The sequence below is a fragment of the Lagopus leucura genome, unplaced genomic scaffold (genome assembly GCF_019238085.1).
Source record: "Lagopus leucura isolate 7727_CA_CO unplaced genomic scaffold, USGS_WTPT01 Super-Scaffold_100049, whole genome shotgun sequence".
Classification (NCBI taxonomy): Eukaryota; Metazoa; Chordata; class Aves; order Galliformes; family Phasianidae; genus Lagopus; species Lagopus leucura.
The window spans coordinates 1,608,129-1,633,090 of NW_024962295.1; the positions used below are offsets into that span (position 1 = coordinate 1,608,129).

General features: G+C 48.5%; 2 protein-coding genes across 6 annotated transcripts in view; both read left to right on the plus strand.

Annotated features, from left to right (window-relative positions):
• The first annotated feature begins 246 nt into the window (after nt 1-246).
• On the plus strand, nt 247-22,233 carry KLHL24 (kelch like family member 24). Of its 2 annotated transcripts, none has more exons than XM_042885348.1 (7): nt 247-303; nt 8,782-9,769; nt 13,615-13,799; nt 14,390-14,508; nt 15,542-15,730; nt 16,108-16,296; nt 17,200-22,233. In XM_042885348.1, the coding sequence occupies exons 2-7, from the start codon at nt 8,850-8,852 to the stop codon at nt 17,398-17,400; spliced, it is 1,803 nt and encodes a 600-aa protein (XP_042741282.1). In that variant the 5' UTR covers nt 247-303; nt 8,782-8,849; the 3' UTR covers nt 17,401-22,233. The 2 variants fall into 2 exon arrangements, with proteins under 2 accessions (XP_042741282.1, XP_042741281.1); XM_042885347.1 differs by lacking the exon at nt 247-303 and adding an exon at nt 3,879-3,963.
• A 370-nt stretch (nt 22,234-22,603) lies between these two features.
• The window catches only part of YEATS2 (YEATS domain containing 2), a 43,608-nt gene continuing 41,249 nt past the window's right edge, over nt 22,604-24,962 (plus strand). For all 4 annotated transcript variants that reach the window (XM_042885280.1, XM_042885281.1, XM_042885282.1 and 1 more), the window contains exons 1-3: nt 22,604-22,738; nt 24,352-24,449; nt 24,545-24,637. In XM_042885280.1, coding sequence (XP_042741214.1) covers nt 22,639-22,738; nt 24,352-24,449; nt 24,545-24,637 — 291 coding nt within the window. In that variant the 5' untranslated portion in view covers nt 22,604-22,638. The remainder of the gene's footprint in view (nt 22,739-24,351; nt 24,450-24,544; nt 24,638-24,962) is intronic.

The window sequence follows — 24,962 nt, forward strand, 5'->3', positions numbered from 1 at the left end:
CGCTGTGCTGCTGGCCTGCCAGGAGCCGTGGGGCTGCTGCAAAAGCTCCTCGAGAGCTGTCAAGTCGGGGCTGTGCGATGCATCAGGGCAGCTGTCTGGAATGTAGGGCATTGGGACAGCAGCGCGAGGCTGGGCGAGCAACAACGCTTCAGGTTTGGAAATAGTGACAGGTCCTCGGGCAGGCTGGTGCCGGGCCAGGAGGAGGAGCCGGGCAGAGCTTCGAGCGGCAGGAGCGAGTGGCAGCGGGCGAGGGGCTGCGGGCAGGGCGAGGGGCGGCCGGCTGCCTGGGGCTGCGGCGAACAGGTAACGGAGCGTCTGTCTGCTAATTGTACCGCTTTAGCCTTAGGAATGCTACTGCAGGTTGTTTGTTTGTTTGTCTCTGCCAATCAGTAATTACTTAAAAAAAATGTGATTTTCCCACCAAAAAGAAAACGGACAATTCTCATTATGCTTTTTTCCATTTCTGTGATTCTGGTCCCAGGGAAAGATGTAGCCAGAGGAACTCATATTCTTGTCAATGGGCTTCAGTGGTAGAGGAAAGATGGATGTTAGGTTTGTTATAGGAAAAAATACATAAATAGCATGAACATAAGCCTCTAAAGAAATGAGATGTATTTGCCTTTTTATTGCTTCCTGTCTACCGTAACAACTTGTTCCTCATTTAATTTCTCCTCCCCTTTTTAAAACACAAAATAACATCTCCTACATACAAGTGTTAAATCCAGAAGGCTCAGAAGGCATTCATACCACATGTGGTAGTTTACACCTTCCACTCTTCCCTCAAGATTCAGCAGCATGTTGGCCCTGCAACGTGACAGTGTTTATTATTGGCAGCTCCCACCTGACCGATCTGAGTTTTATGGTCATTTCTGTCTAATGATCCTGCTCACAAATAGGTGGGTAGGGAAGGCTTGGGATCAAAGCATAAGCCACAGATTTCACAACATTTTCTTGGCAAAACAAGGTGTTGATTTAGCTGCTGGCTGGAATCTGCAGACCTTCATTAAGGTGTTCTCCTTATGATGACTCTGATAGCATCTTCCCTCCTGTCTCCATGGGAAGCCCTCAGCCCAGCAGCATGGCCTCGGCTGGCACAGCGCTGTGAGCAGGTGGGAGCCATGGTGGAGCGGCACACGGCCGTCTCCTTTAGGGGTATCTCAGGCCCAGCAGCAGCCCTATTTTCAGCCTCAGAACAGGTGCCCAGAGCCTTGTTTACAAAGGACGGGCGAGCAGGCGTTGATCCGGGGGGGATTTCACGTGCTGTTCTGAAGCAGCTGCATCCATACGACAGTTGTTTCCACATCCCCCTGTCCATCCCAGCAGGGCAGCCGCTGCCTTCAGACCGGGCACGTGGGCCTCAAGAATCATGTTTGCTTGAGGCCTGCCTTACCTTCTGCTTCACTGACAAAGCTCTTTGCAGTCACTTGGGCTGAAGAAGGGATTTATTTAACTTGTGAAGTGCCTGAAGGACTCAGAGATGAAATGGTGCCCTGCCTATTAACTGGTCCTGGTACTGGCAAATGGTTTAAAATAGAGTGGCTAAGTGTGGCTGGAGGGCAAAGCTGGAGCTCTGCTGTCTGGTGTCTGCAGCAGCACGGCTCGAGGGAAGGCGTGTGGTGCAGAAATGAGTGCACAAGAACAGCTGGCCGTGGAGGGGGTGCGAGGGCTGCGGTCGGGCCGTGGTGGTCCAGCAGGCACTGCAGCACTGCCATGTGAGCTCGGGCTCTGTGCTGCAGGTACGGCCTCGTGCCTGTGCTTGGTTGGTGGTTATAGGTGCTATCTGCTGCCTGTTCTGCAACAACAGCCCCTCAGGTCTTGCCCTGTGCGGCTAAAAGGAGCTCAGACAACGCCGTTTCTTTGCTTCTCCCTAAAGGGAAGCTCCAGACAAACTCCAGCAAGTCCCTGTCTTGCCGGGTTAGGCATTGTTTTCATGCTCTCTTGGTGCTGTAATGGCTGTAAAAAGGAAATAGTTCAGTGTTTATAGCAGCAGTGATGCAATGCTTGTTCTTTTCAGCTTTGGGATTCCACTCCCATAGCCTTCTCCCAGGCCTGGGAGATGGGAGATACTGGGTGGAAAAAGCAGACACCTGCTTTCTGCATGGGAAGACTGTTCCCATGGGCCTTGTTTTGAGGCTCTTAGAAGGAGTGAGTGGCTGCTGGGAGGAGAGGTAAAGCAGGGCTGGCGTGGGCCAGGAGCCTCCAGCTTTCCTGTCTGCCTTCACTCCTCATTTCCATAGAACCCCAGCCTGCACGTGGGCTCTCTGATGCCCGTTGCTGCCCGCTGTCCCTGGGCAGACAATTCTCCAGCCCTGCCTGCTCCCAGGTCACAGCCTTCCTCAGGCTGCCCTTGTCAACAGCTGTCCCTCACAGCCAATAATGACCAAAAGAAAACATGGATTTTCTTTGGTCTCTGTGTTCCGTGTGCATTAATCACCTGAGAGCTGTCTGGGCTTTGCTTAATTTTCTGAATACCTGGTAGGGAGCAAAGGCACTCTCACAGCAGCGGAAAATTCTCAGGGCCATGCCGGCACATGGCTTCTTAAAATAGTGAACGCCTTCAGCGGGAGGAATGCGCTGACCCGTTTAGGTGGCATTGCTGAGCTGTGTGTGAGAGCGCCTGGCGATGCTGGGACTCAGACTCAGCACCACCAGAAAAACACAGGGATGCTGCTGGGCGTGCGCTTCTAATTTTAGCTGAGAGCCTTCCTAAGGCTGGCTGGAGACAGCAACATCCCTGACCTCTTCTGAAAATACTGAAATGCCGAACAATCGATTTACACTGCTAAGAAAGTATTAACAGAGCTTTACAGAAATGAGCCATCTTTAATAATTGGCTTCAACCTCCCCGCAGCACGCTGCTGTGCCTGGAGCAGCGGAGGTCCAGCCCTGTGGGTGACCCACACAGCACAGCCTCCTGCCCTCCATCTCTGCTGGTGCCGGCCCTTGGGGCTGGAAGCGCTCGGCTGCATTATGAGCGAGTTATGAAGCCGCCGATTGCCCAACCGAGTTTTTAATTATTATTTTCATTTTAAGTGCTCCATTTGCCCTTTTCACACTCGGTACCCTTGCCACGTGCAGTTTAGTTGTAACTCCTTGGGCCATCCCAAGGCACCTGTTCCTCCCTGCCCACCATTGTGCCTTAATCTCTCCTGTTTCTGAGCTGAGCCGGGCAGGGCCGGCCCAGTCCCAGCGGTCAGAAGGGCACGCCAGGCAGGAGGGTCTATTTTAAGCAAAACATTTGCTTCAGGCCATGTGTTTTTTGGAGCTACATTGTTCCTTAGGCCATATGCTTTTAAGATCTGATCTCGCCTTTGTAACAGGAACTTTAGCTTGTTACTATTTCTACTTTGGTTAGGGTAGTGCACCTGGACGGGGACGTGGGGGGGGTGGCAGCCTCCGCCCGATTCTGTTTTGCTGCTCATGCGGCCACTGGGTCCCGGCGGCAGGCAGCACTGCTAGATGGGAGCAGTGGAGAGCCTTGGAGGAAGCAGCGACCGGCCGCATCGCTCCTGGCGTCGCACAGGGCCTCACTCGGTGTCCGATAACGAGCTTAACTTAGCCCCGCACGTCCTTACCCTCGCCTCACCGCCGGGCGCCGCGGCTTCGCGAGAGTTCTTTCGCCGAAGGGCGGAGCAGAAATAGCGCACATCCCGCAAACGGCCGGGCCGCGGGGCGAGGAGCCGGGCGGCTCAGCGGCGCTGCGGAGCACAGCGCGCCTCCGTGCGGGGAGCGGCCGCTCCGAGGGCCGCGCAACGAGCGCCGCGCCGGACTACAGCTCCCAGCGCCGCCGTCACGTGCCGCGGGTCACGTGCCCGCCCGGCCCCTTTGTTTTGAGCGGCGCTGGCAGCGGCCGGCAGCACTCGAGAGCTCCGCGCCGAGCCGGGCAACGGACGGTGGCGCCGCGGCGCGCAGAGATCCCGGCCCGGCCCCTGCTCGGCTGCGGGTGGCACCGAAACCCGGAGGGTGAGAACAGTGCAGAGCGGCGGGAGGGCGAAAGGCGGGCGGGACCGCGGGGCAGCAGGGAAGCGCGCGGTGGAGCTCCGCCGCCGGGTCCCGCCGGGAGCTTCGTGCCTCCGCGACGCCTGCGGGCGGCGGGACCGGCCGGCCTCTCGCAGCGGTCCGGGGTCGACCGCCGTTTCGTAACCCCGCGTCTCCCCGCTCCCCTCCGCTCACCCGGGCGGCGGCGCGTTGGAGCCCGGCGGCGCGGATTGGGCTGCGGGCGGGGGGGCGGAGCCGTGCGGCGCGGGGTGAAGGTGAGCTGGAGGGCGCGCGTGCGCGCGGCGGCCTCGGGACGGGGTGGCGGCGGCGCGCTTGCGCGCAGGGTCGCGCGAAGGTCTGGGGGGCGGCTAAGGGGCGGCTGAGGGGCGCACGGCTCGGCCCCGCGGCGCTCCGGGCTCCGCAGTTACGGCCCCGCGCGGGGACAAAGGGCGGCGGCTCGGCCGTGTAAACAGGAAGGTGGCGGCGTGCGCCGAGAGCGGCCCGCGCTTCCGGGCCCGTTCGTGCCCGCGCTCCCCGCGCGCTCCCCGGCTGCGGGCGCCGCGTGCCCGCACTGGCGCCGCTACGCGCGGTCCGTGCGCGGCCGGCCGCGCTGACCGGGCTGACCTCCCCCGCGCAGGGCGCGCCCGAACGCCGCGCACGTGCTGAAGGGTTTTGTTTGTTTTTATTCCTGCCTCTCGGTTTGGGGTATTTCGGGCCTCAATTAATCGTGAGTCTCACGTCCAAATCAGTTCCTGTTTTTGCCGGGCGATTTTTGAGGGCTCTCCGGCTCGCTGTGTGTCACAGCCTTGTTTATTGCCGAATCTTGGTGTTGCTGACGTTTGTAACAAAACACTTCTGCAGTGCCGCTAACCGTACTTCATCAGTCAGCTTTGGATTCTTATTGCTGAGGTATTGCTGTTTATCGGGAGGCTTCCATCGTTCTGACACTCCTATTAAGCCAACGGCAAACGCTCCCTTAAAATAAAAAGCTTTATTTTGCTGTGTCGTGCAGAAGGAAGAAAAGACGCTGTGTTTGGTATTGGTGGAAGGAAAGCTTGTGCCTCTTCCTCCATCCTGCGCTGTGGGTTAGGCGGCCTGCCATTCCTGGGGCTGTGCCGGCCCTGCCTGTGCAGGCGGCTGTGTCCCAGCCGTGCCGAGGGACCGGTGTGGAGGCGATGGGTGTGGGGTGGGAGCTGCCTCCTGTGCGGCAGCACTCGGCCTCAGCAGCTCCCAGGACTGCACCGTGTGGGAGCATGGTGGTGCCGCTGCTGGGAGCCTCGCTGCTAGCTGGCTGCACGGAGCTGCTGCTGCTCTCCGTCCCTTCTGCACATGGAGCCGCTTAGTTCTGTGAGAAAAGGAAACGCTGCCAGCAAGCTGGTAGTTGACAGAGCTGGGGGTGAAAAGGGGCATAATGGTTCAAAGGGTGCTGATGCACTGGAACAGGTTGCCCAAGGAAGTTGTGGGTGCCCCATCCCTGGAGGCATTCAAGGCCAGGCTCTGGGCAGCCTGGTCTACTGGTTGGTGACCCTGCACGTAGTTGGAACTACATGGTCACTGTGGTCCTTTTCAACCCAGGCTATTCTGTGATAATGCAGCAGGGGAAGGAGGAGTTGAGTGCAGTGTGAAGCTGTTTGTACAGGAACCTCACTGATACAAGGTGTCATGGCAGAGGTTCTACGGACCTGGTGGCTTTTGGATTAGGGCTTCAGCTAGGGGATGTTTTTGAGGAACCTCTGAGGTGCAGCTGAGCCTCCAGGCATTGAGGAGGCAGTGGAACTGCCTGTTGGTGAGCCAGCTGAACTTGGAGGTGTGTGTGGGAGCATCCGTGTCGGAGGCAGTGTGTTTGAATACATAGTCTCTGTGGCTTGTTTAAGGTCTTTCTTTGCTGCCATTTACTCAGGCAAGCAGTCTGGTGCATTTTGTCCATTTAAGACATACAGAGCAAGGAGTGCAAGAAAAGCATACGTGTGTCTGATGGAGCTCCAATATGACAGTGTTGCGGAGTCATAGAATGGCTTAGGTTGGAAGGGACATTAAAGATCACGTAGTTTAAACCCCTCTGCCATGGGCAGGAACACCTCCCACCAGCTCAGGCTGCCTGGGGCATCCTCTGACCCGGCCCCGAGCATCTCTGGGGATGGGACACACACAAAACTTCTTTGCACAGCAATGCCAGCACATCAGTGCCCTCTGGGTTAGGATGAAATTCTTAACATCTAACCTAAATTTCCCTTCCTTTTTTTTTTTTTTTTTTTTTTTTTTTTTTTTTTTTTTTTTTTTTTCAAAGCCATTTGTCCTTGTCCTGTCACTGTTGGGCTGTGTAAGAAGTCAGTCCCCTTTCTGCTCATAAGCTTCCTACAAGTACTGGTGGTGGTCTTACGTAAATATGTGCTTCAGCAAATGTACAGAAGTGATTGGACAGAAATTAAATCTTATAATGAAAGCCGTAATTTCTTCATTGGAGTTTAATTATTTTTTTTCTTCATTGTGTCTTGTTTGTGACATTACAGTATTTAGCCCCTGGAGTAGGTTTTGCTCTGTGGATTTTTTTTTAGTCTCCCATTTCTTTAAACCGTTGGGACACTTAAAAAAAAAAAATACACAAATTGTTTGGTGACCAATAATTTGGTGCTATTCCTAGTTTCAAGTATAAGGAAGGCAGTGCTTCCTCCAGTGAGCTGTCTTAGCCCAAAGGCCTTATTTTCATTTGTTGGTGATTGCATCATGCAGTATCTTTGTAAGTCTTTAACTCCTCACAGAAGAAAAAGCCCAGCTCTTGTTGAACAGTCATAGTTTCCTTCCCTCTCTCACAGTCTGCTGGTGTCCCAGTTCTAACTAAAGACCTGCTTTGTTCTGGAGACTCTCCATTAACTTGAACGAAACAGCCATCTAAAGCCGTGCCACCAGAATCGATCTTTTAGGGTTTATATTTAGATTTTCTTTGTTACGTTTCCCTTTTCTACTGCAATCGCTTCACTTCTGCCCAGGTTCCCGTGCTGAGTAGTATGGAATTGACTGCAGACAAAGCTGGGTGCTGGCAGCACAGCCGTGGAGGTGGTGATGGCTGTTGTTGTTCTTGGTTTTTATGTGGGCTGCGTCATTCCGGGCAGAATGGTTGGGAAATAAATTCCTCGGACAGAATATCTGTTACAGATCAGGCTGCCTTAATGATGCCTCGTTAGCTGGTTGCCTCAGAGAGATTTTGCTAGATGTGCCCATTGCAGCAGTGTTTTTCAGACAGTGCAGTGACAACTGAGCCTGTTTTAATTTGGATTAAATGAACTGTTCTGTAGGATAAAGGAGTACACCGACAATCTGCCCTGTAAATGTGTGTGAAGGAGTTCATATGGAAGGTTTAGAGCACCCTTTTTCAGTGAGTAGGTAGACGTATCTCACACCTCCCTGGTCCTTGCAGAGGTGGTGCCTTTTAAAGGTGCTGTGTTTATTTAAGGTAGGAAAGAATGGCTGGTTGTGTTCTGTAGTAAGCAGTGGTGCGGGCAGATTTGGATGGGGTAATTGCAGCTCTGAACATGCTAACGTGTCAGGAAATCTAAGCTGTGTTAGGAACTGGTGTTTACTGACTCTACATTGGGAACAAGGGAAACCAAAGCACCTCCTCAAGTATTTGCAGGGAAAAAAAAATAATCCGTGAGCTTTAAAATAATTCAGGGCACGTTCTCCTAGACATGCACATAGGAGGTACCTGCATGTGGGATGGTGTCCGTGTGAGAACCTTGGGCTGCTCTGCCCAGCCCTCTGCTGGCGTGGAGTTCTGCTGGACAGCCATCCAGTTCAGTTCCAAGTCCAGGAGTGCTGGTGAACTGCCAGACCCACTGACCACATCGCCTCTAATATTCAGGATCTGCACATTGTTGTGTTTTCTTCACCTAAAAATTTTAGTTTTGGTGTTTACTAGCATTTGAGTATTTTTGCTACTCCAGCACTTTAATAATCTGTACTGGGAGGGTTGTTGTGCACTGTGTATTTAAAACCAAAAAGAAGGCAGTGTTTTTGCTAGTAACTGTAGTTCTTTGGAGAACAGAGAATTTCTTTCCTCAGTAAACTTCCCTTGATTTTTAGGTTCAGTAGCTTTACACAAATGTCATTCTCTATTCTGTTTTGCAGTTCTGTTTTAACAGCTTACATTCATTATTAATTCCAGCTTAGGTTATTAGTGAACTAGTTTCTAGATATGGGGAGTGGAAAAGTGAAAACAGTGGTCAAAGCTGTTCATTGAGAGAACTGATGGCTGTTAACCACTGGCAGTGTAAGTGTTATGGTATTTGTGATAACAGGTAAAGGAGTGATTTATCTCAACTCTTTTGCATATTTACATATTGCAAGTTTTTTTTTTTTTTTTTTTTTTCTCCCCCAACCTTTTGGTTAGCTTGATTACAGCGTTACATGAAGGCTCCAAAAGCCAGAAGAGCCCAAGCTCTGGAGCTTTGTGCAGGAGAGCCCTTGGTTTGTGTCAGTAAAGCAATCTGCTGACGCTGAGCTCCCATTTCACTTACGTTGAGCTCTAATCCTATGCTAGCGATGCTGGGGTGTTCAGAATTTGTCAGGCCTGACACCTGTTCTATGTATAGTGTACACATAGTACACGGAGCACGCTTTGTGTTTAATGTGAACAGGTGGCGCTGCCTTGCGCTGCGCAAGGTCACTTGCTGTGAGCTGCTGGGTCAGCCCTGGTAAAGGTGGAAAGCTGCACTGACTGTGTGCCCCCATGGGCATCTTGGCTGTTTGTGGTGATGAAGCGAAGCAGATATCAGACTGACTGCTGAAGTGTTTTCGATTTTTCAGACCGTAGCACTGCGGAGAAGAAACTCGGCCAGCTTTTCTCAATGACTCTATAGCCAACTGATGTAACAATGGTACTAATATTGGGACGCAGACTGAATAGAGAGGATAGTGGGATACGAGATTCCCCTGCAACCAAGCGGAAAGTTTTTGAAATGGACCCAAAGTCGTTGTCAGGCCCTGAGTTTTTTGACTTCTCCTCGGGATCGTCGCACGCTGAAAGCATTCTGCAGATCTTCAATGAGTTCCGAGACAGCCGGCTGTTCACGGATGTCATTATCTGTGTGGAGGGCCGGGAGTTTCCCTGCCACCGCGCGGTGCTCTCAGCCTGCAGCAGCTACTTCAGAGCCATGTTTTGCAACGACCACCGAGAAAGCAGGGAGATGCTGGTGGAGATCAACGGCATTCTAGCTGAAGCTATGGACTGCTTCTTGCAGTATGTGTACACTGGCAAGGTGAAAATCACTACAGAGAACGTGCAGTATCTCTTTGAAACATCGAGCCTCTTTCAGATCAGCGTTCTGCGCGATGCCTGTGCCAAGTTCCTGGAAGAACAGCTGGACCCTTGCAATTGCCTGGGCATCCAGCGCTTCGCAGACACGCACTCGCTCAAGACACTGTTCACCAAGTGCCGGAATTTTGCACTGCAGACGTTTGAGGACGTGTCCCAGCACGAAGAGTTCCTCGAGCTGGGCAAAGATGAGCTTATTGATTACATCTGCAGCGATGAACTGGTGATCACCAAGGAAGAGATGGTGTTCGAGGCCGTCATGCGCTGGGTGTACCGGGCGGTCGAGCTGCGAAGGCCGGTGTTACACGAGCTGCTGACGCACGTCAGGCTCCCGCTGTTACACCCCAACTACTTCGTTCAGACCGTGGAAGTGGACCAGCTGATACAGAATTCCCCAGAGTGCTACCAGCTGCTGCACGAGGCCAGGAGGTACCATATCCTTGGCAATGAGATGATGTCTCCCAGGACTCGGCCACGCAGGTGAGGGAGTAGTTTATTTTATATGATTTGATACACTCTCCTAGCAAAGATTTATTTGCATTTGATCTTGGTCTGCATTCTGGAGCACTGCATTTATACCTGTGTGCTTCCCCACATGTGCCTAGAAAATAGAAATAAGGCAATATTTTACAGATAAATGAAGGTATTCTATGTTGCAAGTGAAATATTTTTGTCTTATTTCATGCAGTGGCAGCATCTTGAAATCAACTTGCTATGCTGCAGCAAGTAAGCAATTCCATTTTCTGACATCCTTTCCTTTTTTTTATAGTAGTCACATAAGTGTGCATTGTGGTGCAGACAATATGGATGGGGATACATATGCAGAAGATTTACTTGTTACGCTGTAAAATGCTTTAAAAAATTGCAGTAGACAACAGAACAACAGGTTGTTAACTATAAAGACATAATATCTTTCCTTTTTAAAAAATTATGAAACAGTTCCTGAAATATTTCATGCTTATTCCATGACATTTTAATAATCCAGAATTACTGCTACTTAATGGTGTGTTACAAAAATACAAACGGTGACTGAATTTGCGAGGGGAATGCAATTAATGGCCGGTGGTGTTATGACCTTTCCCCCAGCCCAAGTATTTTCCCAGTAAAAGCCTTACCTCTACACGTAGTTGACACGATGGTTTGTCATTACCTCCAGCTGATTTAAACTGCAGTCTTAAATCAGGTGCTGTGTGAAGGTGATGCTCTCTATGAGCCCCTTGCAGCCCTGCTGTCGGCTTTTTAAAGCTGTGCAGCGCCATGGAGGGCCTGGAGCTTTTGGTTCACTGAAGATCAGGAGCTGGGAATGCTGGTTTGTGAGGAGTTCCCTGAGTCGGTCTGAGGGAGCTGTGGCAGTGTCTGTAGCATTCCAGTTTGTAAATGCCATACCTTGCCTAATGCAGGTGATTTCAGGCTGCCTCGTGTTTCTTCCTGCTAGGCCTAATAAGCAGCAACATGAATCTGAGTAGGCAGGAGTGAGAGAAGTCATTAAAAGAGAAAAGGCTGGCTGGCCTCCCAGCAGGAATTATTTCCCCTTTTCTAGATTACATTTGTGGAATAGTTCTTTGTCATTTGTTTCTGCCTGTTTGTTTGCCGATTTGTTTCGGTTGCCTATAGCAAAAAGAGGTGATGTTTTAAAACAGTTACCAGGTCTCCCCTTGCCCTTGTTTTCATCCCAGCTTTTCTGGGCATTTCTTGGAGATTTGGGGAGCGGATGACATTGGAGAAATCTCTTCTTTCTTGGACTTCTTCCAATTCCTTTTTTAATATAAACTCTTTCTAAAAGGAAACAGGCAGTAGCATCAGAATCTCCCAAGCAAGCATTTTGCCTGAAACTTATGGAAACAGCATACGATTCCTTGTGTGGACATGTATGCAGTTAAAGTGTGGTCTGCTCATTTTTTTAAAAAAAACAGCGTAGATTTTTTTTTCACAGTTGTTTTTTTTTTTTTTTTTCTTTTAATCTTTTTTTTTTTGGAGGCCAGTGAGGAGGTACCTGAGGCACACAGTGCAAAACATGGGGTGAGCAGCTCGTTTCAGTGCTGTGTGCCTCTAGACACTGCTGACAGACACAGGAGGTCTCGCTGGGGGTCCTGTGCAGTTGTGCACCTGCAGTGACATAGTGACACGCTAAGGCTGGATTTCTCTTGTCCCCTGCTGGCTGTGTACACAGCAGGTCTGTGAGCACTGTTCAAGCAGTGAGCAATAGCAAATTTCCAAGTGCAAAACAAGACTAAAAACAAAAAAGCTACTGACTGGACTCGTGCTGTTCTGTGGTTCAAATTATCTTTAGATTTTCATGTTCCCATGAATTCCTTTATCGCTCAGTTCCTCTGAAGCTGTCTGATTCCTGAGTGTTCTCTTTAACTGGTGAGAAGTTGCTCCAGTTACAAACCTTTTGACGCATCTTTTTTGGCTACTTACAGAAATGTGTTCAAAGAAGGTGGGTGGCTCAAAAGAGGTGACTTTTGATTTCACTTGACATTTCTGTCTTCCCATTCACTACACAAGTCAGTACCCAGGAGGAGCTGTACTTACAGGAGACATGCAGTCTCCCACACACCTAAAGTGGTTTTGAATGGAGTCTCTTTGAATTACTGGAGGTTCTTTAGTGCTGCTGACAGTGGTGGTGCTTGGCACTGTCCTTGAGGCCAAAGGGCTGCGTGCAGCTCAGGACCCCTTGGAAAGCTGCTTTAGGAGTGCTCTGGATAATGTGATGCTGTCAGCTGTCTCCATTCCCCTTTGTCCATTCTCTCACCTCCTCACAACTGGAGGGTCTCCCCTGGGACTTCCAGCTCACCTCTGTTCCTCTGCTCATGCTGTTTCCTTTGAGGGCTGTCAGGAGGACCCCCTGTACCCCTGCTTCACATTCTGTCTGGGAGCTGCAGCAGCTTCTAACCTCCATTCACAGATATCGTTAGTTCATTTAGAACTAACTTTAAAACCTCTACAGTGCAAGACTTGTTCAAGGAAAATGGCACAGAGTAAATATTTCTCAATTGAAGAAAGCGTATGGCTACGTAGGTGCTAAAGCTATGTAGGATATTTCTTTTTCTTTGGATTTAAAACGTTGTACTAAACTAATATCCCCTTTGAGGAGCACAGCTCTCATAACAAGCCCTCTTCAATCCGAGATTTTTTGTTCAGCTGATTTGAAAGTAAATGTTGACACTTCAGTACAGTAAGCTTTCCAGTAAATAGAGGGCTTGGTTCTAATCTAAAAAGTAATCTGCAGACAAACACATTTTCAGCACAGTTAGTGAATACCTAGGCTTGCCTCTGGGCAGGTTGTGAGATTAATAACTTGCTCTTAAGAAAACTTTCATTTCCGTGGGTACTGCCTTAGAGGTACAGAAGGTTTTCCTCTCCTACCTTTCGAGAGATTCCTTTCAGAGCTGTTTCTCTTTAAAATGAATACTTCAAATAAATACACAGAAACCAAGAATCAACATCACTTCAAAGCTGAGCAGCAGAAAAGTGTTCTCCTGTCTAGTTCAGGTGTGTAAAGTGCCTCCACAGATGCAGTTCTTCACTGTGTAATCTTTCTTACAGTGCCTTTTCAGTACCTTTGCCTTTGTGTAAGATAGAAGGGTGTATTTTATGTGACAAGGAGGTAGATGAGCTAAATGGTTTTGTTTGTGATGCTTCAAAGCAGGGAAATTTTCATCAGGATTTATAAGCTAATATACGTATGCATGACTTCAAATATTAGGAAATCTGGGTGCAGCCCATACAAGTTTTAGCTCAATAAAAAAATAAAGCAGGGTGGCTTTTTTTGTTTTCAGACAGAGGGATACTCAGCAGTGTTATGAACGGGATCTCTCTAGTCATGAGGATCAAAGTTAAAGCACAGAGCAACAATGAGGCTTACTAAAAGTAAATCTTACGTTATTTTACTTGATTATTACACAGCAGACCTTGAAATAACTGTACTGGTGCAAAATTCTTTTTAAAACCCTGAAGAGAAAGGATTTTGAGGAACGTTCCTAATTATGCACTGGAGAGAAGGGATGGAATTCATTCCTAGCTCGATTTGCTTGTAGAAGATGGTTGATTCTCTGCATTCAAATGTGGATTAAAATGTAGTGGATTTTTCTACTACTGTGAACACAGAGTACATATAATGCAGAAGCATCAGGTCAGAAGGAGAATGAGGGTGGAGCAGAATGGAAGCTTTGCAGACTATCTCATGCTTACTTTCAGAGTTCTTGATTTCTTTTTTGTCTTGAATTTTCTGACCTTTTTTTTCCAAACAGGTTTTGAAGATGTTTGGCCTCCATGTACAGATAAGTACCTCTTACATCTGAGTTCTGTTTTCCCTTTTTTAGGTCAACTGGTTATTCTGAGGTGATAGTTGTTGTTGGAGGCTGTGAAAGAGTTGGAGGGTTTAACTTGCCGTACACCGAGTGCTACGACCCTGTAACAGGAGAATGGAAATCACTGGCCAAACTTCCAGAGTTTACCAAATCTGAGTATGCAGTGTGCGCCCTGCGGAATGATATCCTTGTTTCAGGTGAATAATCCTTGCAATTCCTTCCAATTTGAGCGTCTGAGTTGGTGATCCACTTTATGCCAGGCCTTTGCAGTCTTTTTTAGATACCCCTCACTTAGTCCTCCTAGGAAGGATAGATCATATGGCACAGCACGTGTTACTTTAAGCAAAGAACCTGTCACCTCAGGTTTGTAGTGCCTTTGTCACTTGAACAATGTGTAAAAAGCAGGAGATGGTGCATGGATCAAAGAGGGGGAAGCGGCTCATGTTAGCAATGTTCCCCAAGGCACAGCAGCAGCTAAGATTCCCGTTTTGAGTGTCTTGTCCAGGTAGTTACACTCGAGGAAGTCTGAAAAGCATGGGCAGAAGCCATTAAGGTGCATTCTGATCTGACGTGATAATCTGATGTGATAGCAGCGTGTTGCTGAGAGAGGTTTACAGAAGTAAAACAACTTGTCTATGTTTTCATGTTTTGAAATCCTCTGAAACTGACTTCAAGCAAGTATGAAGAGTATAATTCCACTGCCCCCCATAGAGGGGCATGACGGTGTAGCTGACGCTTCTCATTCTGGCATTAATTTATTCAGACTGGCATATCTTTGTTTTTAAAGGTGGAAGAATCAATAGTCGGGATGTCTGGATTTATAACTCTCAGCTTAACATTTGGATCAGAGTTGCCTCCTTAAATAAAGGCAGATGGCGTCATAAAATGGCTGTTCTTCTTGGTAAAGTAAGAGAAGTACATTTATAATTCCTTCAGCTGGGGTGTTTCATATGTGTAAGAAAGTAGTGGAGAAGACGTATGTGCATGTTTAGTATTACCTTGTTGCATGTCCCATTAAATTGTATTTCATACGTTCAAATAAGGTAGTAATTAAAAGAATTGTGCTCTTGATTGGTCATTCACTGTCCATGGAACAGAAAATCCTCAAAGTTTTTTTTGTGAGCTGTCATCAGAATGTCTTAGCTCCAAGTTTTGGGGATTTTTTTGCAGGCAAAGATATATCAGAATTCACCCACTTTCAAAAGCGCTCTCGAAATCAAAATGATTTATGCTGTTTTTAAGAAAAAGCAGTACTGCTTTGTCTTCTCTCCGTTCTTTTATTTAGTGTTTAATAGTGAAATTAACCTGCTGTGTTACTGTAAGGAAATGAAGATTTATTTGTGCCTTTATGTGAAACTAGTAGTTGGGATCAGCTGACTCCATTAATGGAAGTTTTAGGGAAGGGCTGTGTGGGGTCCGTTGCAGTAAGTTTTAGAGATGCAGCAAGCAGAGGAAGGGGGGTGGGCACAATTAATGCTGAGATCTGCTTCTTAAGTGTGAGAGATGCCACAGGAAACAGAGAGGAAGGACTTCTGTAAGCAAGTAGAAAAAAGTAAAACAGAAGAGCAGATGTGTGTTCAGGTGCACTTCTGCAGTAGCTTCTGCTGAATGTGGCCTTTCACGTGGGAAATGCTGAGAAGTGCCTGCTTTTGTAAGTGCCATTCAAATAGTGGAGTTCTGTTTCTGTTTTATTATAGTGTCTGTTTGCATGGTCTTTCTATGTGTGACTAAATGGAAACTCTGCTGGAACTATTATTTTAGGCCACATTCTTCTTCCGTGTAATATACGTATATTTTTTTATGGAAGCATCCCTTCAAGCGAAAACCTAAAAATAAAACATAAAAAAAAAAATCAGCGTTTCTGCAGCATTTCTTTCATAATTGAGTTCAATAATGACTCTAAAAAGGAAACGATGGCCATTCTCACCATTTTGCCTAGGTCTACGTCGTTGGAGGGTACGATGGGCAGAACCGCCTCAGCAGCGTGGAGTGCTACGATTCGTTTTCCAATCGATGGACAGAGGTGGCTCCCCTCAAGGAAGCTGTGAGCTCTCCTGCAGTCACCAGCTGTGTTGGCAAACTGTTTGTGATCGGCGGTGGTCCTGACGACAACACGTGTTCTGACAAGGTCGCTTAACTGCTTGCGTCTCTTCTATCCACAGTGAAGAGAAATGCTGGTTTGAAAATGATCTGTTTTAATTGGCTTTGGGTGGAGCATGGAATTGGAAAACTACGAAAATACGTAGCAGGAAACAGGAGCTTATTAGCATGCTGTTACTTTGGTTTCTGTCGCGGACATGAAATGTGCTGTGCGAGGCTTAAACCAAACTGTCTGGACAAAGGTGTTGAATACAGACTGTGCAAAAAACACCTATATTTATACGGACTTCATTTTCTTGGTGCGGCACTGCCCACCAGGCATTGCTTCCTTCTTACAAACTGTGGGTGTGCCACGCTCTCATCTCGGGCGGGCTTTTAATCTCAAATGCATGTGTTTGTTTTCAGGTTCAGTCTTATGATCCTGACACGAATTCTTGGCTGCTCCGTGCGACTATCCCTATTGCAAAAAGATGCATTACGGCTGTGTCTTTAAACAATCTGATCTATGTTGCTGGTGGGCTCACCAAGGCAATATACTGCTATGATCCAGTTGAGGACTACTGGATGCACGTACAGAACACGTTCAGCAGACAGGTAATTAAACACGACTGAAAGGTACTGATTTACATGAATATCTTGGGAGGAAATTAATAGAAGCTGATTTAAATCTCTTAAAATTGTGTCTCTTGATTCCATTCTTGCTTTACTTCTTCATCTGTATAGTAGATGAGAAGAGACTAAACTAATAGGTTTTAAGCTGAGAGCCAGTGTTAGGCAGCCCAGGCTTCGAGAGAAGTTACTGTTGAACAAGAGAGTAACAGTAGACTGGATAACATTTCAAGTGTCTAGAAATAGGTCTCTGTCAAGCCCTGTTATATATTTTATATATAAATTGAAGACAGTAATTTTCTTATAATTGATTCTAGACATCCATCGATATTTTTTTGTTGCACATCCTTATCTGAGAGTTGTACTTTTTCCAGTCTTTCCCTATTTTCTTACTACTTTCTGTTCTGGTCCCTATTTTACTTTCTTTGTTGCAAGTAAGACATAGTGTTGTCATTTCTCTGTTTTCTCAGTCACGACCTGTTTTTTTTCCTTCTCCCTTGTTTACTCCTCCAAAGTGCTTCTACTTGTTCCTTTTTTTTCCCTGCCTGCTGCAGTCCTTCTGAAATCCTCTGCTTCCTCTTGCCTTTCCTTACCTCAGATATGTAAATGTTCATCTCTGAGCACAATATTCAGCTGTACTCCGCTGTATCCTTTGTGCAAGCTATGCAAAGTAAAGGCTTGGACCTGAAAAAGCCCTCTCAGTAGGAGTGTTCACTGCTTTCTGCACGCCCTGTGCTTTCTGCATTGGCCCTTTGAGAAGGGAATGGTACAGACCAGCCTGTTTACAAACAGTAGTCACAGTGCTGTCCTTTCACTGGGGTGGACGTGCGTGAATTGAAATTTCTCTTTTTCAAATAATCACGTATTTCTTTGCGTATTTTGGAACAGGAGAATTGTGGCATGTCTGTGTGTAATGGAAAAATCTATATCCTTGGTGGAAGACGGGAAAACGGTGAAGCCACAGACACTATTCTTTGCTATGATCCTGCAACGGGCATTATCACAGGAGTAGCAGCCATGCCCAGGCCAGTATCGTATCACGGCTGTGTGACCATTCATAGGTATAATGAAAAGGGCTTTAAACTGTAATTTTTTCTTCTTGGAGAAGAAGAAAAGGAGAAGATGATGGCATGAACGGATCCAGTAGTCTGCTGCAAGACTGATTTATAAATCCAAAAGTGGGAAAATGCCCTTTCCCTACCTAAGTGTCATAAAAAATTGTATCCTGTGCCTTTTTGGGGAGAGAGGAAAAAAAAAAAAAGCAAGGAGGGTTAATTTAAGTTAAACTGGTCTCTTGTCTACAGATCTATCTAGTAACCAGACTGTGCTGTGCTAGTGATCAGATGGTTGTCCTATGTGTGTTTAGTAATTAAATCTTGGAAGCTTTGTAGGGAAAGTGCCTTCACAAGCACTTGTGCCTGTGTCTTAAGTAGGGATACCTACAAGGTGTTTCAGATTCTGCTAATTGGAAAAGTACATAGGCAAGTAAATCTCAAAGAATTATCCAGGATAATTACTTTCAGTCAAGAAAAACAAACAAAAAAAACCAGCTCGTATGATTACAATTCATATGCAATGCATTCTCACAAGCAGATTACATGGCTTAACCAAATAGATTTTATTTCAGATCATGCATGGTTTGAGAGTTAAAGGAAAAGCGAAAGCATACAAAAAAAAAAAAAAAAAAAAAGAGACTATTTAAGCTCCATAGGACAAGTATCAGATAAACGTTTTTCTCTGAAGAACAGCAACATCTTGGTTGTTTAGTGAGCCACTGCAACATACTGCAGCGAGGACTGTGTACCTTGATGCCATGGACCTCATTCGTAGTGTTGTCAAATGCCTACCAGAAGTGCACGGCTACATAACATGGAAAACTAGTGACTAGTGGGGTGTAGGTTTGCTGTGTGAAACAAACGTGGAATCCTGGTTTTTAAATTCCCAAGTAGTATAGATGAAGCCTGAAAGTTGCTGGGTTCGCTCGCTGCGAAGTGCCTCTAAGCTACTGAAGGGATAAAGAAGAACGAACTCTGGATTCTGCTGCTGTTCATAACGGCGCCATGAATGACCTAGCAGCAGGTGGGGACTCAGTCTGTATCCTGCAGCAAACAGACGGGTCTTCAAGATCTGTCGTCTGAAGAGATGATTCAGTTACCCGCCAAGTATTGGTCTTCAGACAATCACTTCAGCGCAACTCAACCAGTGCAAAAGCTGCTTGGCCACAGATGAGGAGTTCTGCAGGTCCTTCATGTCACTAGAAAAATGGCCGTGCAGCTGTCCGTGTAGCCATAACTCCCGCATCACATGTCCTGGCTCATTCTGTAGCCAGCAAAGCACGTGTATTTCAACCCAGATTTCCTTAGCAAAGGTATTTCTTTTAAGTCCTCTTTATATTTCTGCACTTGGTCTCTTTATTCCCATTGTGCAGCTGTACAGCTGAGGCACAAGTTCGCGAAAACTGAAATAGCACTTGAGAGCTGGAAAATGAGCAGGATTTTCTATCTTCTGATTTCCTATTAGTCACCAGAAAACTCGGGAACTCCCTTTCAAAGAAACTCTGACAGCAGCCAGTAGGGAGGTTGGTCAGTGCCAGGGCAGAGAAAAGCATACGGTTTGTGCAAGGTGAGCTGGCTTCAGCGTTCTGGTGTCCATGCTTACTCAGGAGGGTAAAACAAGCACCATCTGTGGAATGCCGCTTGCTCTGCTGGACTTTCTTCACCATCTTTGTTTCTTTATGAGATGGAAATTCTGACCCTCAGTGAAGCTGTGCCAAACTGGGAGTCATCGTTTTCAGTGCCACGCGGTCGTGACTTTTAAAGAGCACTGGGAGCTGCACTTTGTGATGCATTAACTTGCAACCTCAGGAAAGGACACATTTCAGTTTCTGGCTGAATACCAAACACTGCTTTGTATATGTAAAGAATATTGATAAAATACGAAATTCTGCACATCAATGATGTAATTAGGAAATGAGCCCCGTGTACATTCACATTGCCCTAAATAGGAAGCCATTTGGGAACCTAAGACAGAACTTGGATATAAATGGAACTCTTTTCTAAGTTTCCTGTGTGTCTGCTCGCCGAGTGTTGTTCAAAAATGTTATTTTAGTACCTGTGAATAAGGTCCACTGATAGCAATGGTAATTGCCCAGTAACTGATATGATATACTAACACTGTATATAACTCGTGCCATCATTGTAAATGACAATGTAAAAAATGATAGGAGCACTTCAATAGAGATGCAGTTTGAAAAATATTCTTCCTTCCTCTGACTTCCTTCATGTTTATATTCAGATTTGTGATGTTGATTGTCATGCTAAACTGTTTTTAAGCGTTCCTGATTCAGTGTCATTTATGTATAGGCATCCTTTAGTCTGTTTACAATACTGCACTACCCTGTAAATAGTGAAATACTGCTTTTTATGGTTTTGAAAATTCAGTTTAGAGTTGCATTGTATTTTATTAACAAATTATGTACCGTTACCTATTATTTTTGAAATTGCAAGTGTTGAATGAACTTGTAAATGCAGAAATGTAGATGTAGAAAAAAACTTCTAGTTGCAGTTCTTGGGAACCTGTATGCAGAGCCAGGTAGGTTTGGAGCATCGCTAGAATGGTAGTTATTCATATAGTTATTTCCTTAGAACAAGCAGACACTTTCTTCTTGCTTTTTGAGTCTGATTTGCACTTAAGAACTGCTCTCATAGAACTGTATTTGTAGATGTGGTAGAAGAGAATGATTGAACCATGTTTGCAGAAGGATACGTTATTTAGGAGGCTGCCTTCCTGAGGTACCTGTTCTCTGATGTGCTTCACCTGGGTGTAGATGGAGTCGAAGCTTAAACCTCTCTGCACTCTGGCTGACTGCAGTTTGTTGTTGAGCCAGTTGATTTTTTTTTTGTTTGTTTGTTTTTCCTCTATCAGCCAGGGGAGAAAGTTTTGAATGTCTTCCACCATAATCAAAAGATTTGCATCATAAATGGTTGTAGGCTTAGCATCTCCAAAGCAAACCAGTGCTGTCAGCCCAACTCTGTGCAGGCACAGGGATCAGGTCTCCCCAAAGTGCAAATAGGTGCAAATATTAAGAGCTGTCTAATATCTCCCTCTGTTAAACCATTAATTATCCGTTATGTATTCCACACTTAAAAAGAAATCAAATATTTTCCTTCTGTATTTTGATTTCCACTACGTCCTGCTCCAAAGTTCATGAGATACGTCCTTCCTTTCTTAGCAATGTGATGTGAACTCAGAAGAAAGTGAATGTTTTGTCATCCTGGCTTTGGGCAGGTTCTGTGTGGAAAACGTGGGTGCAGCTGGTGCCTTCCTGCTTGTAGCTGTAGCCCGTGTGCCCCGTTCATCAGCTGCCAAGCATACAGCATGGCCTGGTAGTCAGTCAGTTTGGCTGTAGGCTCCTTTCTTGCTTGTGCCTATGTAGGCATTATTTGTGGATTCTCTCCTTTTTGTACCATTAGACAGCTCATTTCCAGTGTGGGCCTGGTACCTTTTGTGAATTAAGCTCTGTGCTTTCTTTATAGCACCATAAGTCCTGAGTTGTACTGATTTATTTTTTATTGGCACCAGTGCAGCTCTCACTAAAGACTGCTTATTTCCACTGTGAAGCACAGATACGCTTAATGTGAATGATGCTGATATGGATCCCTTTGATAATTGACTCAAGCTTTTTAAACAGGATTTGTAACCCTGCAGTGTCTGAGAGGCCGATGGTACAGGAACAGGAGGTGCTCACTTGGACAGAGAAGTGGGGCAGGACCATGCTGGCTGCTCCAGCTTTTCAAGTAGTTGAGATATCCTATGGTAGCCCCTACAGTTGCAGTCCCCAGTTTCCTTCTGCAAGCACCTTCCAAGCTCTGCTAGGAGCTCTCCCTCATGGGTAGATGAAGCTGTGAGCTCAGCCCCACAAGAGAGACCAGATTGAAGCTTATGGGCTGAGGGACAGCAGAAGGAAGGGCAGGGCTGTGCCTTACACTGGCCTTGCTGAATGCAGGCTGTTCTGCACGGCTGCGGTTTGCAATTCCTGAAACTCAGTAAAAACGTTTTGGGCTTGTCGACTTCCCTAACTTGGAAGGGTGCATGCTTGAGTGAGGTCTGCTAGGGGCAGCGCTCAGGAAAGGCAAAGGTTTGTTCTTCTGACCTTTTTATGCCAGCACTGAAGATGGCAGAAGCCACTTTGAAAGCATTTAGGGCTCAATCACAGTGAGGTGACGTGAATGTCTTTATCTGAATGTGGGCCCGCAGTCAAGAAAGAGCAAATAAAGCAGTCGGTGAACACGTGCCCTGTGCGTGGTGCTGGCTGTCCCCACGTGCACGGCCCGAACAGCAACGGGTCTTTTTTCTGCTCAGGTGTCTGTGCGCGCCCACCTGTGTGTGAGCAGCCTGAGGGTTTCACCGTGACACTTACAAGTGATGCGGTATTGTACTGTAATTATGGCTTCCTTCGTACTGAGTTCCAAAGAAAGTGTTAATTTTGAAAATCTCCGTGCCTTGAATTCATGTCTGTTTGTCTGTCATGGGGAAGAGTTCGGATTGCCCCTCCTGGCCTCTGTCGGGGCCAGCTGCTGCTGTTCTTCGGAGAGAGAAACGCTGCCGCCGCCGGCAAGAAGCGCAGCACGGCCTGCATTTGGAGCGCGGACAGAAGATGCTTCCGCAGCACGGCGGCGCTGTGCCGGGCGGAACCGCGGCACGGCGGCGTTTGTTGCTCTGCCGTCCGATTCAGCGCAGGGCAGCTCGGGTCAGCCCTCAGCGCGCGGGGCTGCCCCCGTTGTGCTGAAAGCGGGAAGGCGGTCTGTAACGTAGCACCACTGCAATAACATTTACCGATTGAATTTAAGCGTATTTCTTGCATAAGTTGTTGTTTTTTTTTTTTTTAAGTTCGGTGTACCTAATAAACATTTGCCTTTGGAACGACTGCCTGTGCCGCGTTGGGGCTGCGGGGGAAGGGCACTCAGGGCGGGGCTGGAGGCGCCGCGTCCCCGCTCCGCCCGCCGCTCCGTGTCCGCCTGCGCGGGCTCCTCCCCTTGCGACGCGGCGCGCGGTGATGGCGGCGCTGCGGCGGGCGGCGGGACGGGGCGCGGGGCGGCGCTGAGTGCGGGGCGGGGCGGGTGAGAGCGGGAGGAAGGCGCGAAGGAGCGCGGCGGCGGCTTTGTGCGCGCGGCGGGGGGAGGGGAGCGGCGTGCATGTGGGCTCCGCCCCGCCCCGCCCCGCCCCGCACCGCCCGCGGCCTGAGGGGAGCGGCGGCGCCCGGAGCTCCGCGCGAGGCGGAACAAAGGCCGCGCCCCTCCGCGGGGCGGCGCCGCCACCAGCAGCACCATGTCCGGCGTGAGGAGAGCCCTCGCCGAGAAGGACCCCGACTACGAGGAGATCGCGGTGGCGCCGCCCAGCAAACGGCACCGCGCCGCTGAGCAGTCAGGTGCGGGGCGAGGAGCGGGGCTGCGGGCACAGAGCTGCGGGCATAGGGCTGCCTCGCGGAGGGCACAGGGCTCCCTCGGCGCGCCCTGCGTACGCAGGCACGCGTGTGTGGGGCTGCGCGGCTGTATCCTAATCGCGCACATCTTCTGGTTTCTCTCTCCTTCGGGTCCCCCCGGGCTGCGCTGCTCCCTGCAGGCACCTGAGGCCGTGCCGGGTTTGGGTTTCTCGTTTCTTCGCTCTTCTCCTCGCTGGGGCATCGCTGACCCCCGCGGCAGGCACGTGCCTCTCCGCCGGGCGGGGCCTCGGCCTGAAGCTCTGCGGGAGGACGGGCGGAGCCGGGCGGAGCGGCGCGGGGAGGAGACCGAGGGCGGCCCGGCGGTGCCTGGAGGGCCGTAAGGAACGAGGGGACGGAGTCATTAACGGGGTCTGTGGTGGTTGATAGGACGAGTGGAAACGGCTTCAGCCTAAAAGAGGGGAGATTTAGATTGGATGTGGTTTTTACGAATGGATGGTGAGGCGCTGCACGGGTTGCCCAGAGATGCGGTGGGTGCCCCATCCCTGCAGGCGCCCGAAGCCAGGCTGGACGGGGCTCTGAGCGTTGTGGGGGAGTTGGACAAAACTACCGTTATAGGCCCCTTCCAACTCCAGCAGTTCCACGACTGAGTTCAGAACAAGCCCTGAGTGCTGCTGCCTCCTGTTCTGCTCAGAGGCAGCCTGGATGTGACAGGGATGTGGCTGTTCCTGGCCTGCCTGCGGTGCATGGCTGTGCTGCCAGCAGGTCAGATGGCCGTCCCCAGAGATCCCTCTGGCAGCAGCAGTGCTCTTCCAGGCCTTGCCTGGGCCAACAGGCTTGGTTGTCTTGAGTCCCTCTGGTTCAGCAGGAGGGGCTGCACCAGGCTGCCAGCAGCAGGCTTTCCTGCATGGCCCATAAGAGGCATGTGGTCACTCACCTCGTGCCAGTGCTAAGCTCACTAAGTAAGTGTGTGTTATTGCTGCTGTGTGATGTGGTGTAAACTTCCTGGGTATGAACTGGGCTGGAGACAATGTGTACAGCACTCCCAGGCACACAGCTGAATGGGACCTGCATGTGGTGACAATACACCGGGTTTTTCCTTTTGCTGCTCACAGCTTTAGTGAGACAAAAGTAAACGAACCAGTCCTGTTCTGCTCACCTCAGGCCTGGAGAGGGGCAACCTGCCTTCTACATAGGCCAGCTCGTAGAGATGCATATGCTTCTTATGAAGACAAATTACATTTACATAATGCTGTTTTACAGAGAGAGTTGTGAGGTGCTGGAACAGCTGCCCAGATAGGTTGTGGATGCCCTGTCCCCAGAGGTGTTCAAGGCCAGGTTGGATGGAGTCCTGGGCAGCCTGGTCTAGTATTATTAAATGGGGAGGTTGGTGGCTCTGCATGTGGCAGGGAGGTTGGAGATTCATGATCCTTGAGGTCTCTTCCAACCTGGGCCATTCTGTGATTTTGGCGCTGAAACTATCAGTACAGTTTTTACTTGGTGACAATTTATCTGTGTGTTTTTTGTTTTGTTTTTTTTTTTTCCAAGTGAGGCCTCTGAAATAAAACAATTTCCTTCTTTCCATGTGTGGCCTCATGCAGCTCGAGATATTGCTGTGCAGAAGATTGAGACGATTATAAAAGAACAGTTCGCCGTGGAAATGAAGAATAAAGAACACGAAATTGAAGTTATAGATCAGGTACAAAGGATTTGTCTTACAAAGTAGTTATAATACGCTGGGTTTTGGAGGTCGTGCAGGCACTCCACATTGTGTGTTCTCTCTTCTTTCTGCAGCGCCTGATTGAAGCAAGGCGGATGATGGACAAGCTGCGTGCCTGCATTGTGGCCAACTACTATGCATCTGCTGGGCTTCTGAAACCTGGAGAGGTAAAAACCACGTGGGGAGCAAAAAGACTTTGGGCAGTATTTGCAAAGACTGATGTGTGGTCTGCTGGTTATGCAACCGATGTTGGATTTTAAGGTGCAGTTCATGTTCCACTACTTCAGAAAACTGCAGCTGGGATGTCAGTGGGAGGGGCGAGCAGTGTCCCTGCTGCCCCCAGGTACTTGGCCAGCACAGGTTTCCCTCATGGCCAAGGTGTCTGCTTCCTGAAACGCTCCGTGTGCTTTGTGGGTTGTGGCAGGAGAGCACCGCTCTCCTGTGCTTGCAGCTCATCCTTGCTCATCACCCTGCAGGGTTCTGCAAGCTTTC